The sequence below is a fragment of the Megachile rotundata genome, chromosome 2, assembly GCF_050947335.1.
Source record: "Megachile rotundata isolate GNS110a chromosome 2, iyMegRotu1, whole genome shotgun sequence".
Lineage (NCBI taxonomy): Eukaryota > Metazoa > Arthropoda > Insecta > Hymenoptera > Megachilidae > Megachile > Megachile rotundata.
The window spans coordinates 23,180,545-23,194,666 of record NC_134984.1 but is presented as its reverse complement, the minus strand read 5'-3'; the positions used below and the strand labels follow the sequence as shown (position 1 = coordinate 23,194,666).

General features: G+C 37.4%; 2 protein-coding genes across 4 annotated transcripts in view; one reads left to right on the top strand and one right to left on the bottom strand.

Moving 5' to 3' along the window:
• Positions 1-14,122, bottom strand: part of LOC100882162 (uncharacterized) — a 21,911-nt gene extending 7,789 nt beyond the window's left edge. For all 3 annotated transcript variants that reach the window (XM_003707003.3, XM_012293828.2, XM_012293829.2), the window contains exons 1-5: positions 13,983-14,122; positions 624-795; positions 527-550; positions 328-443; positions 19-256 (exon numbers count right to left, since the gene is read on the bottom strand). In XM_003707003.3, the coding sequence (XP_003707051.3) occupies positions 19-256; positions 328-443; positions 527-550; positions 624-795; positions 13,983-14,066 (634 nt within the window). In that variant the 5' untranslated portion in view covers positions 14,067-14,122. The remainder of the gene's footprint in view (positions 1-18; positions 257-327; positions 444-526; positions 551-623; positions 796-13,982) is intronic.
• Positions 6,714-14,122, top strand: part of LOC105663633 (uncharacterized) — a 41,895-nt gene continuing 34,486 nt past the window's right edge. The window contains exons 1-12 of the mRNA XM_076542239.1: positions 6,714-7,296; positions 7,391-7,477; positions 7,748-8,012; positions 8,108-9,606; positions 9,807-9,977; positions 10,099-11,316; positions 11,452-11,590; positions 11,855-11,979; positions 12,494-12,597; positions 12,693-13,125; positions 13,512-13,594; positions 13,663-13,891. Coding sequence (XP_076398354.1) covers positions 13,057-13,125; positions 13,512-13,594; positions 13,663-13,720 — 210 coding nt within the window. The 5' untranslated portion in view covers positions 6,714-7,296; positions 7,391-7,477; positions 7,748-8,012; ... (5 more) ...; positions 12,494-12,597; positions 12,693-13,056 and the 3' untranslated portion in view covers positions 13,721-13,891. Of the gene's footprint in view, positions 7,297-7,390; positions 7,478-7,747; positions 8,013-8,107; positions 9,607-9,806; positions 9,978-10,098; positions 11,317-11,451; positions 11,591-11,854; positions 11,980-12,493; positions 12,598-12,692; positions 13,126-13,511; positions 13,595-13,662 lie in introns of the transcript that reaches the window.

Sequence of the window (14,122 nt, the reverse complement as noted above, 5' to 3'; positions counted from 1 at the left end):
TTTCTAACGGATGCTTACTTTTTACCGATATACTCGTGAGATCCAGTTCCATGTCCTTGAACAAGGAGGACGATGAATAAGTCTCTTTCGCGATAACATCCTCGATTGTGTCTTCGACGTTTGTAATCGATCGCGGTATCTTCCTTCTATCTAGGTATATCCTGAAGAACACCTTAAGAATACCGCTTTCGAACCTGTCTATGATCGTTTGCTTATAAGCTGGGCTTAAAACGCTTCTTCTAAACAGCAACTCGAACTGGAACACAATAGTTTATAAATTACATAGTTCCACTGGTTGACATTAGAATTGCACATTAATAAACTCACTATATTCTTGTACTTTCGTTCCTTTTCACGGAACACCATGCTCGTGTTCAATTTTAACATAGGATTATACTTTTCTCCTTTGGACACCCTGAAACTGCAGGTGAATCCAACGATCGCTGGAAAGCATTGTAGACTTTATTAGGTTTCTGAGGTTTAGTATTACATCAGAAATTTAGTATAATATATAATTAATGCTCACCATTCTTTGAATCTGTCCGAAGGGCTGAAACAAAGATTGGGTTCGTTTAATAGAATTTTGTTGCAGGACGTAAATAAGTTATAATGTATAAACATACCTCCCATCCACAACGCTAATCCTGCAATTGCAAAGACAGCAATTAATACTAGCATGGCGGAGATGATTAACATTGCGCTGCCCACTTTCCACGTAGTGTTTCCTCTTTGTTTCTTTGTCTGTTGGGGCGAGACCCTGGACCATGTTGACCGTGGTGGCAAATAATAATCGTTCTAGAATCACAAAAATATACGTGACTAAAGTTATTTATCTACTGCAGACATTTTCAGTAATAAAGATAATGATTATTCGTAGCAGAACATGTTATAGGTGAACCTTCTTTAACGCTGTCTTATATTATGGAAAACTATATAGGTACAAAGTTATCCGGTGGCAATTATCAAATATCTTTACAAAGTAGAATTTATAATTACGATAAGATAATTTCATATAATGTTTCTGTTCATTTGAATACATCGGAGGTTCTTTCTGAGTTCAAGATACATTCACTGACCAACTAACCGTCGCCATTCGACGATTCAATAATCGGAACGCGCAATAAATTTAGTCAGGTGTACAGTAATACCTGTAACGGTACTGGAGCCGAGAAGGAATGTGAAAAAAATAAAAGAAAAAGGAAGAAGTTTTCAAAGTCAACCACATCGGCTGAGTTTGTGTGAAGGACCCGATCGTTTAAATTCGGATATGTAAATTATTGATAATAGGCGAATGTAACTGTGCGTTAGTTTGTCTCGCGAATTCAGGACATATTTTATTTAGGTTTGTTGCGATAATTAGCTCTGCTATTTTGTATTGTGATTAAACAATAATTTTTAGACTTTTGATTTTTTAACAGAAGGTTTCTCTGTAATATTAATTAAATCCTTTGTTTCAGAAAGTTTCAACGGCACGAATCCGAGATTAAAAGTTTGATACAAAGAAACATGAAATACACGAAGATACAAATATTATGGTTGGATCATTAACTTCAAAGTTAGAAGCAGATCACCGGGAAGTTATTTTAGAAACTATTTAGAAGTTTGGTCTCTTCATCGATTTTGATGCACATATACTTGCATATTAACACAGAATGTTGACCTTGACAACACGTTTGAAGGTCGTTGAAATTGACGCAATAACCATACATCTAAATAATTACCGTTATCTCCATTAAAAGTTAAAAAGTAAAAGAACATGATTGTGGAATGAACGAGCGTTTGTCACGGTCCGTTGCTACTTGAGATTTATCATACAGTTCATGCGTGAAATGATCGAATCGGCATAAGAAGGACAAAGATTCGAGCAGAACGAAGTATTCTTCGCATGTTTTTATTGGACGATTATAATAATTCCGATAGGTTTTATTATACGAGATAGGAACTTTAATTGGCTACAAGTAATACATTTATAATTTAATCGCCGATCAAAAATAATTTCACGCTTAAGAACCATGGGTGATAGAAGCTTTATGGTCGTGCGGCTGGAAGACGATGAGTAGTTTGAGGTCGTTGGCTCCAAAAATGGAGAACCGAATTGTTTGTTACGCAAGGTGAATGTCATTATGGCGTGAAATGACGTCGTAACGCTTTAATGTTACACGTACATCATTCATATCGATTAATGAACATTTGTACGAGCAAATGATTTCTAATTTGGTAGAATATTCTGTTCACAATATTTTTGTTACTGTACTTATAGCAATTTAGTTACAATGGTTTCGTTATATTACCACTGATTGGTCTGTAACAATGGTAGTATAATGAAATTTAACTTTGTAATAGAATTCAGTAAATTAGTTGCTGCATAATTATCGTAACTAAGTACAGTTATAGCAACTATCTTAGGTTCGTAGCGTGGTTGTATTAAGTAATTTAGTAATTGCATACTTCCTAAATTACCGAATATCTACGTTTCCTATCTAAAAACTGCTGGACAAAGATGAACCGTTAATTGCTTATCGATGTCGTGATTCTGTGAGAAGTATTCTGCTCTGTTTTTCCCGCTCTTTTTCTAATACAATGGCAACGCTATCTGCACACGTGTTGCGACGATCAAGATGGTCACGTAGAGAACGCACCACAGCTTGCTCGAACCATTCTGTGAACTCCAACGCCTCCGTTGTACACCATGAGAGTTCTTTCCCGATGATTCTCGAATTTTGTACATTTCTTTCCTTACTTTTTCTTCGGTTCTGTAGAAGCATATTTTGAATTACAACGATGTTGCTATTATGTGCTAAACGACACACGGTATTTACAAGACAAAGAAATGGCGGGAAAAATGTGGCAGAATTGCTTGGAAACCTGTGGGGTTCATAAAGGTCCATTCTTTGCGGTGTTCCTTGATTTATTACGCGCTATCTTTTCTCATTAGCATCACAGAACCGGGGTGAAATGAGAAATAATGAGGAGACAGAAGGATATTTAGGAGCGAGACTGTGTTCGTTTATTTTTGGAACTGGTAGTTAAATTTACCGTGTAACATTTAAGTACATAGCTCAATTGTATTATTTCTTAAGATGTGAGGTACATGGAAACTCTTTCTTATTTGATATTTTAATTCAGACTGAAGTGCTATTATTAATTCTTGTAACAAAAATATATTTGTGTAATTAGTTTATAACTTGAAGCAGATTCGAAAGCGATCTAAGTCGTTAATTGACCATGTTGATTCATTCGATTTTCATTGACAATGAGTCACCATCGGCAAGATCCAGATGATCTGCATTTGGGTCAGCTTCTCGAGAACCGAGTAACAATTTTCATCTCGTTTGCATGTACCTGCGGCTAGGAACAAATGAAGTATAATCATTGAGGATTGCTTCATGGAAACATTACGTACCGATTCGTACAAAATTGATACCTTCTTTTTCCTCTCGTATTTCATTAACACCTCGATATAAACACTATGTTTTCACAAGATGTTTTCTGTCGAAATGTTCGGCTCCTCCGTCGAAGCTATAGTTGGAAGATGTTAACCGACGTTAACAAATATTATAAATAATACGGTTCTTCGTGTTGTTGAGTACACTCAGGTGTAACATAGGTTTCTTTTCACTATGAACCAGAGAGAAGAACCTCTGTATCTTTACGTTTTGTTAAAATGTTCTTTGTTGCATAATTCCAGACGTCGATCAATAATTAATGTATGCAAAGGATGTTCGTGTTCGAAATAAGTAGTTCAGCAGATTTTCTCATGGATTCTGCTGATCGATCCGTAAGGTCATTATCTGTTATAACGACAAAAGAGCCGTCCGTCCAGAGCTATGTAATTTCCGTCGAAGGACGGAGGTTTGTCGGCGACTCGGGAAGGCATAGAGCCCGTCGTTAGAATCGCCATTAACGTCGACAGTGTTGACGTTCGTTCGTTTGGTGTAGCCCTGAAAAGGCCTCTGCAAAGAGAAACCTGAATGTTTGCCTTATTACAAGAAATACGTCCTCGCCTTCGGGGAGTTTGCACCTTCTGCGAGCTGCTCTTCATGCCGAGTGTCTTAGTTACTTAAATTTAAGAACTTTGATCTTTAAATAATTCATAAATTATATATGAATTATGTAGGACTTTATTATAAAGAAAAACGCTGTCACAGGTAAATTATTCTTGTTAAAAAAATCATGTACCATCTAGACATGTTTATGCATCGATGTTTGCTTGTTTATTGTTGCAGATCAGCGCGTCTCGTAATAGAACGTCCGATGGTTTTTTCATTCGCTCAACCATTCATTACTCTTCTTGTTATATACTTCTTGAGATATGCAAGTGCCAAGAAAAAAAAGATTAGTGGCCTCCAGTTAAGCAACGTTACCGACCATGTCCAACTATGTGGATCACAAAGCGTGGTAACAGCTATGCGATTCTTGAAAAGGCTATTAGCTTCACTACCGCGAAAGTGCATTGTTACGACTAAATGCAATAATGCGTCCACCGGAAGTACGACGCGTTACCCTTTACTTTATTCGTCGAACCTATTTTAATAAAATAATTGATAAACGATAAATTATGTTCTTCGAAACAACTAAGAGAACTATTGCAACTAGATCTGAACTTTAGAAATTATATATTTATGAATTTCCTACTACATTTTTATGGCAATCTTAGATGAAATTTTTAGTAACATGTTATTAAAATTCCTCAGTTTCTGTTTCCTGAATTAATTCCGATGCCTTTTGATTTCGTTTTAGCGTTCCACGTTCGTTCTCACGCGATGATTAATGGCACTCTTGAACATGAAACGTTGCGCGTCGATTAAATCCAACAAACGAAGAATTTACTCGAGGCGAGTTCGAAAAAAGTGAAGTATGCTGTTTTGTTTGCTTTTCTAGCGACTGTATGTGAAATATAAAATCAGGAAGAGGAACTGAACGAATGCTGACCTCATACATCATTCCTTTTATCACCGAACCATAAATAAGGCGTTCTTAAATCATTGCTGTAGGAATGCTATAAATCATCGAAGCGATCAGAATCAATAAATTAACTCGACCAGCTTTACAAACGTATCATTTAATATAATAATACTATTTAAATTTAAACATCCGGTAAAGCATAAACATTCTACGAATTTGTAAATTCGAAAACTTGCTGAGTTCTGTTTGAAAATTAATTGGTTTGGTTGAAGTTGACCGCGCAGAATGCAGAAGTCTCTAAGGAATTCGTAAGAGGACGGCGCCGTGTATAGCTATATTTATAAGATTGCAAGAATCATTATTAGTAACAAGGGGAATGCACGACCTTCGAGTCACTGATTTGGAAATGTGAGTAGTCATGTATTAAAATCACGGGTATGCGGGATCGATCGAAGCGTAGATAATAATGAGATTTTCTTTTTAATTCGAGTGCGAAGCAAAGACTCCGACAAAGAGGAAAAAAGGATAAGAATTGGCACAGGTGCGGTGCACACGAAGGTGCGTGGACCATGACCTGGGCGGAGTCATTTCGCGGCCTTCGAAGGGGCGGCATGAAGAAACCACGAAGAGAAGATGCGACTGCAACCAGCGAGTGCAAAGATCTCTCAAGGTCGCCACTGTACATTTCGTCCTTGTCTTGCTTAATGAGACTCCATAGAAACGTGTACACGGGGTGTTCAATAAGTTCTAACAATTATTTTCTTCATACTTTTATTTATATACAAACTATTTACAAATTATTAAATTCGTTTAAATTCTATTTAAATTAGTTTATAATATTTTCTTCTATTTAACTATAGTGTGATTAAGAACAATCATAAAATTTTAGGGAATGCATGACACAGAGTGGCTGGTAAAATTGGAAGAAGAAAATTCAAGGTTCAAGTGAATTTATCTAACATATTGCTGTTGAGGATATGAAATTTGAATTAAACTGCATTGAGGTGCAATTCAAGTGGCGCCTACTGGTATATAAATGGATCGTTTGTGAACGTACATCCTCTCTTTATCTACCGTCAGGCTGATCTTCAACAAAGAAGAAAAGTAAACGGAGAGTCAGCAAAAAGTAGACCGACCAAGAGTTCGCATTTTTCTGAGATACTCGCTCGAAATTCCGTTACAGCCTCGGTATAAATATAGACTCGTTGATTTAGCAAGTACTTGTTAAAAATAGCAAATTCACTTTCTGTTATCTTACAGAAAAATTGCAGCATCTTTTCGCTCTATTATTGAAATAGCGCGATTAATCATTGGACTATTTGGTCAATACTTCGGTGTCTATAAGAAGTATAGTTGGAGAAGCTAGTAATTAATATATTATAGAAAAATATAAATTTTGGCGACGAAAATTTATGGACGTAGATAAATTGATTAGGACTGCAGGTCTCTTGAGGTCACGATAGGGAGTTAAGTAACACCTTGCTTCATTATGAAATCAGTTGCCCGCGTGAATGTGTAAAGGAGCATTGGTATGCGGTGGAGTATCTTCCTGCACTTGTTTAGGATCCACGCTAGGAAGTATAAATCATTTGTGTTGATTATTTATTTGTAAATTAACGTTAATTAACGGTGATGTAGATTTTATGAACTCATTTTATCTTGATTGAATTAAAAAAATGGCTTCATCTTTTTCAACAAGTCATATCATGATGGTCATTTTTTAATTGCAACGCAACGCGTTAAATTAATTCTTGTTCTTTGATAAATAAGTTCTTGTGCATCTTCATAAATATATTTTTTAAAATGTATACAGAATAAGTTGTACATTAATTATAATCTAATGTTATTTATTATTTTTGGAAATCGCAGATGTGAAGAATAATGACCGCAAAAAGTGAATTGCACTGTTTTATGATGAACGCGGCATATTTGGCTCTGCGAGGTTTCAAGGCATTGAAGAATTTTCTTCATCGGGCGAGATTACGATCTCGACGCCCGTGTAATTGCTGTAACCGTTGCTAGCCGCTTGTCCAGCAACAGTTTCTGCTCTCTGTAACTTCATCGCCGACTCTACGACCGTGTAATCATCACCTCAAACCACAAAACACGCGAAACGTTCGAATGGACAATATAGGTGGTTGAAGATTTCTTTTGGAGAAGACATCTTCGAGAATCAGAGAAAATGATCGACCATCGCTTGCTTTTTCTACTCATCGTACTTCTTTGGATTCATACTGAAATGAAAAATATAAATAATCTCCAATTGGAAATCAAAAGAGCCGTCTGACCGGATACAGTATCGCCGAAACGGGCAACCGGAAGTATACGCGTGATCCTCGAATACCGAGAACGATTTCAGATTTGCATCTACGTGCTTTCATAGGCGATCACGTAAGAATTATCAGATGATTATTCTTCGTTATATTATAACTTAAATGAATGGGATTAGCGAACAATGCTAACATAACTTTTTTTGTCATTGCAGCAAAAACATATACCAGGATTGTCGAGAGCGGCTCATGCACTACTTGTTTTTGTACGCGCTTCATTCAGTTTCACCTCTCAGAATGTCGTAAGTCTTGATTTCATTGAGGAAGAAAGTGAACTGTTGTTTTTCAGGTTACGGTGTTCGTTTACCGATAACTCTGTGCGTAATTACGGAAATTTATTCCTTATTGTGTGTATACTCGATGACATTTTCCTTCACAATCATTCGGTTGTGAAAAGATTTCAATTTCCATACTCATTTCATTTACTAGTTTACTATTGTTTTTATTCTATGTCTATTTCTTCTGTATTGTGACATACTGGCTATACATTAACGTCCACAACCTTTTCGCAGGATCACTCTTTGAAACTTCAGGAAGTAAACTGACTAATAGGCTCTTTATAGACTTGCCGTTAGCTCTTTGAGTTCTCTCAAAACTGAAAATATGTGGTGAAAGCTTACTCAGCCAAAGGAAGCCTGCATAGCACCCGAGTATGCTTCAGAAGATCAGGTTCCTTTGTTGAAAAATACTGCACAAAATGTTTGACCACTCTCAGAATCCTAGTCGACTATATTAAATTTTTGAGTCGCAACAATTACTGTTATAAGAATGAAACGTGTAAGAGACGTATGCTATTATAAATACCTCGTAGATTTTACCGTTTAATATCCTATTTCAATGAGACGTCAATCAACTTCTTATCGTTTTTGCAGATCCCTGACCTTTCTCCGCAATTTCATACAACGACAACGTAGTAAGAGTCGCAAACAACGTTAATTAAGGTATCAGGTGCGTGAATTTCTCTTGACCCCGGGTACTTAGCTCCTATGAAACGTAAAGGAAGGTTTAAATGATGATTATGGATAGTTCGTATATGGTACGGTATCGTTTTAACCGTGACACGACTGTCTCGCAGAGGAGGCTCATAACCGTTTCAACCCGAGATAAGGGCACATCTAAGTAAAGCAGAGAGGCGGTACGGCATCTCCGCCTCTTCATGATTTACCGCGAAGCGGAAGGACCGTCGGGTCGTGATGTTGGATTGACCTTCTGGTCTCTCAGGACCCTGCTGCTTTGATCCAGGATTTCCAGACATGCAGAGCGTCTAGGAAACTCTGCGTGGGTATCATCTTCTTGTTACAGTTATGTTTTCAGTACTGTGCGAATTTAGCCGAGGTCGTTGCCACCAAGTAAGCGGTGCAATTTTCTTGTTAAAGCAAAGGTTGCAAGGATCGTGTCTAGAGGAACGTTAATTGGGTGACTCTTTGAAGGACTATGTAGAGGAAAAAGTGTCATGGTTAATCTTCTAGTCCTATATTTATTACTGCACTATTGGTATCTTGTGCTATACGGGGATGAAAGTGCAATTTTAATTTGTTTAATACGCTGAGCGATGAATCAATCATGGAATTCCGAATTAATACTTCAACTTGTACTCAAATTTAATAACTGAATAAGCATAAGCTGTAATGAAGATTTAAATTGATCAGATAAGATTGGAAACATGCAACGTGGAATCCAAAGTAGTTAGATCACTGGAAATCTCAGTTAGATCACCAGCATAGTTCTCCAAAATGCAATTGTTAAAGTATCATCAGAGATCTATCAAAGATTAGAAAACAGCGTTGACACAAAAGCGTTGGTTCAGTTACAGGCATCATTACCCCAGCAAATAAACAAGAAGAATACACATGAAAATTATCCAGTATCATCGCAGATTACCAAGAATTTTCTAACAGCTCAATACATCTGTACAGGTGTTAAACAGATTTATATCTACACGATAGTTATTCGAATACCTATTTAAACATACAAACACGTCCGTGAGTCCCAGATACTCGAAGGTTCATTAGAAACGATTTATAGTTAACGCAACCTTCAGTGTTATAATCTCGGATCAATTTCTCACAAACGCAATTGAGTTTTGCTAATGTAAACGGTGTCCATGGAACGTGACTTTGGGAACGGTTTGTTACGTCCATATACATACGTATTATAGACTCATAATCCGAGTCCATTGAACCTAACTGTCCAGTATTATATAGCGATTGGAACTAGACAAAAAGAGAGGCCATCCGTTGCCTTCGCATAGAAGTTCTTCTATTTCGATCTATGTGTTGGTTCATTAACGACGAGGCCTAATTATACCGTTCTCTATGACAGAACATTATTGAAACGTCGACCAAGACCTGAAAGCGGATAATCAAGGATGGTAGGTATAACTGAAGCGTCATATTAATTGACTCGTTTATTTAAATCGGCTTTGAGTGTCTTTCTTGTCAAACGTACCCTTGAAAGTTTAAGATCCGTTATTTATGGCTTCTGAACTCGTAATATAGCAATAGTCACCTTACATTCATCTATCGTATGTTGCATAAACGATTTAAAAAAAATTTAATACTAATTTTTCAGCGCATATAACCGTCAGCTACATTTCTGCGCATATGCAATCTTCTAATAGATACAAAAAAGGGTCATAAAGTTAACGAAGCGAGGAAAGCCAAGCAACAATTAAGCGACATCGATTGCAACCCGTTAACAGGAAGTCGTTCCACGTCTATCGATAAATTCAGCGTGTATGCGGTAAGAGACAGATCGGTATTACGGAATCCAGAGGGAACCTGTTTGAAATTTCAACAGGGTTCTCTCAGGAATTCGGACGTTGAACCGGCTCGTTCAACCTTGACTGATCAACGTTACCTAGCTCTAGATGGAATCCACGATGCATCATTGTCTCTTCCACATCGCCACGGGTATCCTTTCCTCGGTTGAATTCATTTGGTATTCCAGCCGAAGTATGCCAGCGAAGTAACAGTACCTAACCGACGACCAGGGTGAGCCGTGAAACGGTCCACCTCTGGTGGTCCTAGCTGCCAGCTAGGTCAGTGCCACCTCGGGATTTAATGTCACTCGAGTGAGTGGTGCAACAAAAACGGGGAACAACGACACGGAGATGTGACTCTGGACGGAGGAAACTCGGACGATGATAATGGAAGTTGTAGGAGTGCCGGTAAACAGGCTCCGAATACACGCCAGGTTGCGACTGGAACGAGGAGAGAGGAAGATGAACGACAGCATTGTTATCGTTGATTTAATCACGCTCTTTATTGTATTCTTTCTGGATCTTCTTTTTCTGAACACGCTTTTAATTATCCCATTCTTATGAGCGTTTTTTATTCAAGACGCGACACAACTTTTGGGATATTCGGATGCGTTTTAATATTTATGGAACCTTATATGAAACATTTTGAAGCCAAGTAATTAACGAATCATTTATCGTATTTTAGTGGCCGAACGGTGAGCATTGTGCAAGAGACAGAAGATAGAACGGTATAATTCGTAGTATCATTATTGATGCGCGAGGCGTGTTCATTCATGCGAATACGTTCTTCGAACACGGAACTCGCGTGCAGTAATCTTCCGGAACAATTTTCTGCCTTTACATTGTAACGCAACAAAGATGAAAAATCGGCCGGGGGATTACGGACATTATTCTCGCCCAATGTTGAAGCTGATAGCGATTTGTCTGCGACTCGCATTCTTAAGGTTTCTCAGCATCGACAAAAGGACGGGAGATACAGTACTGCCATCCTTCTGTATTATTCGATGCAGACCTCTACGCGAGAGAACTCTTGCCATATGGTTCCTTTGTAAATTATTAACGAGAATACGCCTGTCGCGGCCGGTATTGGTATATCGATAAATCATAGCCAAGGGTCTTATTGTTAATATCGTGGATCGTTGGTCACAGCATCGCACGTGGAATCCTGTAATTACTTAAGCTGACCAAGCAGGATGCCTTAAGGACTGTAGTTCGAATCACGGTGGCGCGGATTATCAGATATCGGTATCTTTCGTGATTGATATTCGTCAATGGCGTCGCACGAGAATTGCATATGCATCTCGTATATCAACCGAAGAAGTAAGTTTCTTATCTCCTACACTATTATAGGTTGAGACTCATTAAAATACTGAAGTTCAGAAGATGCCAAATTTAAAAGTTCTCAAAATCCCAAAGTTGCACACACGATGCTACCAATCCTTTCTGTTCTTCTAGCAAAAATTGTAACAAACGATTTGTTACTCCGAATCTGGATATTTTTTCAATAAACATGGAAAGGATGAACGGGAGAAGAATGCACTCGGCTCGGAAACAATGGCGTATCTGTTGCTCGAGGGTCAATGGACATTACAAGGTAAAGCACGCGTGTCTTTGACCGGAATGACACGCAGAAATAACATGCTTCATCTTGATGAGAGGAAAAACCATAATTGCATTGCAAATTTTTAATTGCACGACGGTTTTTGCATATTGTTTGAACGCTATTATCGTGGTACCGATTTTCTTTTACCGAACGGTCGAGTAATGTGATTCTACATCTTTTGGCAAATATTTTAAATACAAAAATAAATTGTGTTCGGACTTTCAGTTTTCGTTATTTATTTATGAATAATTGCAGGTTACGTAACGTTTCGAGAAAAATAGTAATGTGAAACTTGTTATTGGATGGTCACTGCTGAAACGTGGAATAAGGCAAATAACTTTTTAAGATACTCAGTACGTAGTTACGGAGGACTCAAGAAGGTAAGACGAAGTGAATAAATGAAACTCTATATCTTTAGTGCAGTAATATTTTTAATAAATGTCTGTTCTTAAAACCAGGAACTCTGTGTTGGTAACTTTTTCAAGTACTCAAGAAGTTTTTGTGGCAACCAAAAATTATGTACTTCGTGCAATAATATTTTTATTTATGCTCGCTTATCTGTGTGCCGAATAAAAATGCAATTTTTGAAACTACTCTGAGAATCATATCTATAGATAACACAGTATGATGTAACTGGATATTTGTCCAGTGTTCATTTCCAAGTAAATAATTTTATTTTCAAAATTGGAACTTCACAATTTTTTATTCTGTTAATTATTTTTAACTAAGAAATGTTACATATATTAATTAAAAATGTGGCATAGGAGAAGAATTTAGTAAATTTCACTGTATCAAAAGTAGCTTCAGTCTCTGGTGAAAATAATACTACCCGAGAAGCACAATGCAACATTCAATGGCAAACTTATCTCATATAAATCCTGAATCAATTTCCAGGTAAAAATGGCAAAGCCGTATCCAGTGGACAGCAAAAGCATTTGCCTCCCGTGACGTTTACTAGAATGCGCGTATAGAGGGTGTACAGAAAAAATAAGAAACACGTAAGTACCTTTCTACTTGAAACCGCTATTGCCGTGTCTCGAACTCTTTTATGTCCTTCTAACTTCGAACGTATTCATATTTTAAACTGCCGTAGAACACCGGGGGAAGAAACACAGGATAACATGGCGATCGAAGGGGACAAGGAGAGACAGGTCGAGACACGCGGTGAGAAAAAGAGAGAGAGAGAAGAAAGTCGAAGAACGGCGGATCATCATCATCATCTTTACGCGATGCCGAGCGAGGCGAACTTATGTAACGCTTTCATGCAAGACAAGGCCAAGGTTTCCCTTGATGCAGTGGCTGTATGTGTGGTCCGTTCGTTTCATATTGTTTTATGCTGCAGTTGGCGACGCATTTAATTACGTCTATCGAAAGAAACGAGACGGATCTTGTTCCATGGACCACCGAGACCGTCGGAATTTAGATTCGAGAATGGACAATCGTATGTAAAGAGAACGATGCTTCGCTCTACAATTCTACCTAATGGTTGCACTCTCTGCCCTCTAATATTCTGCGATGTACAGAAAGTAACGTATTATTATAAGTTTGAGAATTTATTGTCTATACAATGACTGTGCAAGGTGTGACTATATAGCGCGTGTGAAGGGGCAATATAACGGGAGTTCACGATACATGTAACAAGTCATGTAATTATTCTTGTCGTCTCATTACTATTACCAAAATTGATATCTTGATAAGAAGGATATTTCAACAAAATCATATTGATACTTCAAGAAATATCTTTAAGTACGGAGCAACTACAGTTTAATAGGTTATGATTGCATCTTTGTCATTAGTTTGCCGGTTAAATCTTCCTTCCGGAATTTCCAAATCAGTAGTCTAAGCAATCGAACGTTGCATTATTCATAACATTTTGCGCACGTTGGATATGAAACGGGTTTTTTTATAATAGATGCAGTCACGTTCCTTCTTCGTAAACCTGATGCGGTTAGTTACGAAGTCGAAACGATTTCCGGATCATAACGAAGTCGAGGTGTAAGTATCCGAATATCCGGAGACTAACGAACGTGATAATTTTTTGTTGATCTCTCTTTTGTATTCAGTTGGCACAACTATGAATACTTGAAACATTCAGGACTTATTGTTAAATATTTCTCATAGAAAACAATTTGTTCAAAGTATTCTTCTGCAGATCAAACTTGTACATTCTGAGATTAGATTTTGCTTAAAAGTAGTAATAGTTATTTTCTTGTTATGATAATATTTAGCCTAACGACGATAATGTTATTACATGTATATAATATAGTGTAAAAATTTATTATGAATTTTTTATTATAAGGATACCATTATGGGTCAAACTGAACTATTCTGCTGTGTCAGACACAAAGTATTCGAGCATGGAAGGTTAAAATTCTTCACTCACTTGATAAGGATAAGCTCCTGGCCTGTAATAGCTGCCTGTATTTATCGCAGGATAACTTTTGCTGCTACCACACATAGAAGCCATCTTCGTTGATTTTTCTTATTTCACCACTGTAAGTCCAATATTTACGTTAATCTCAA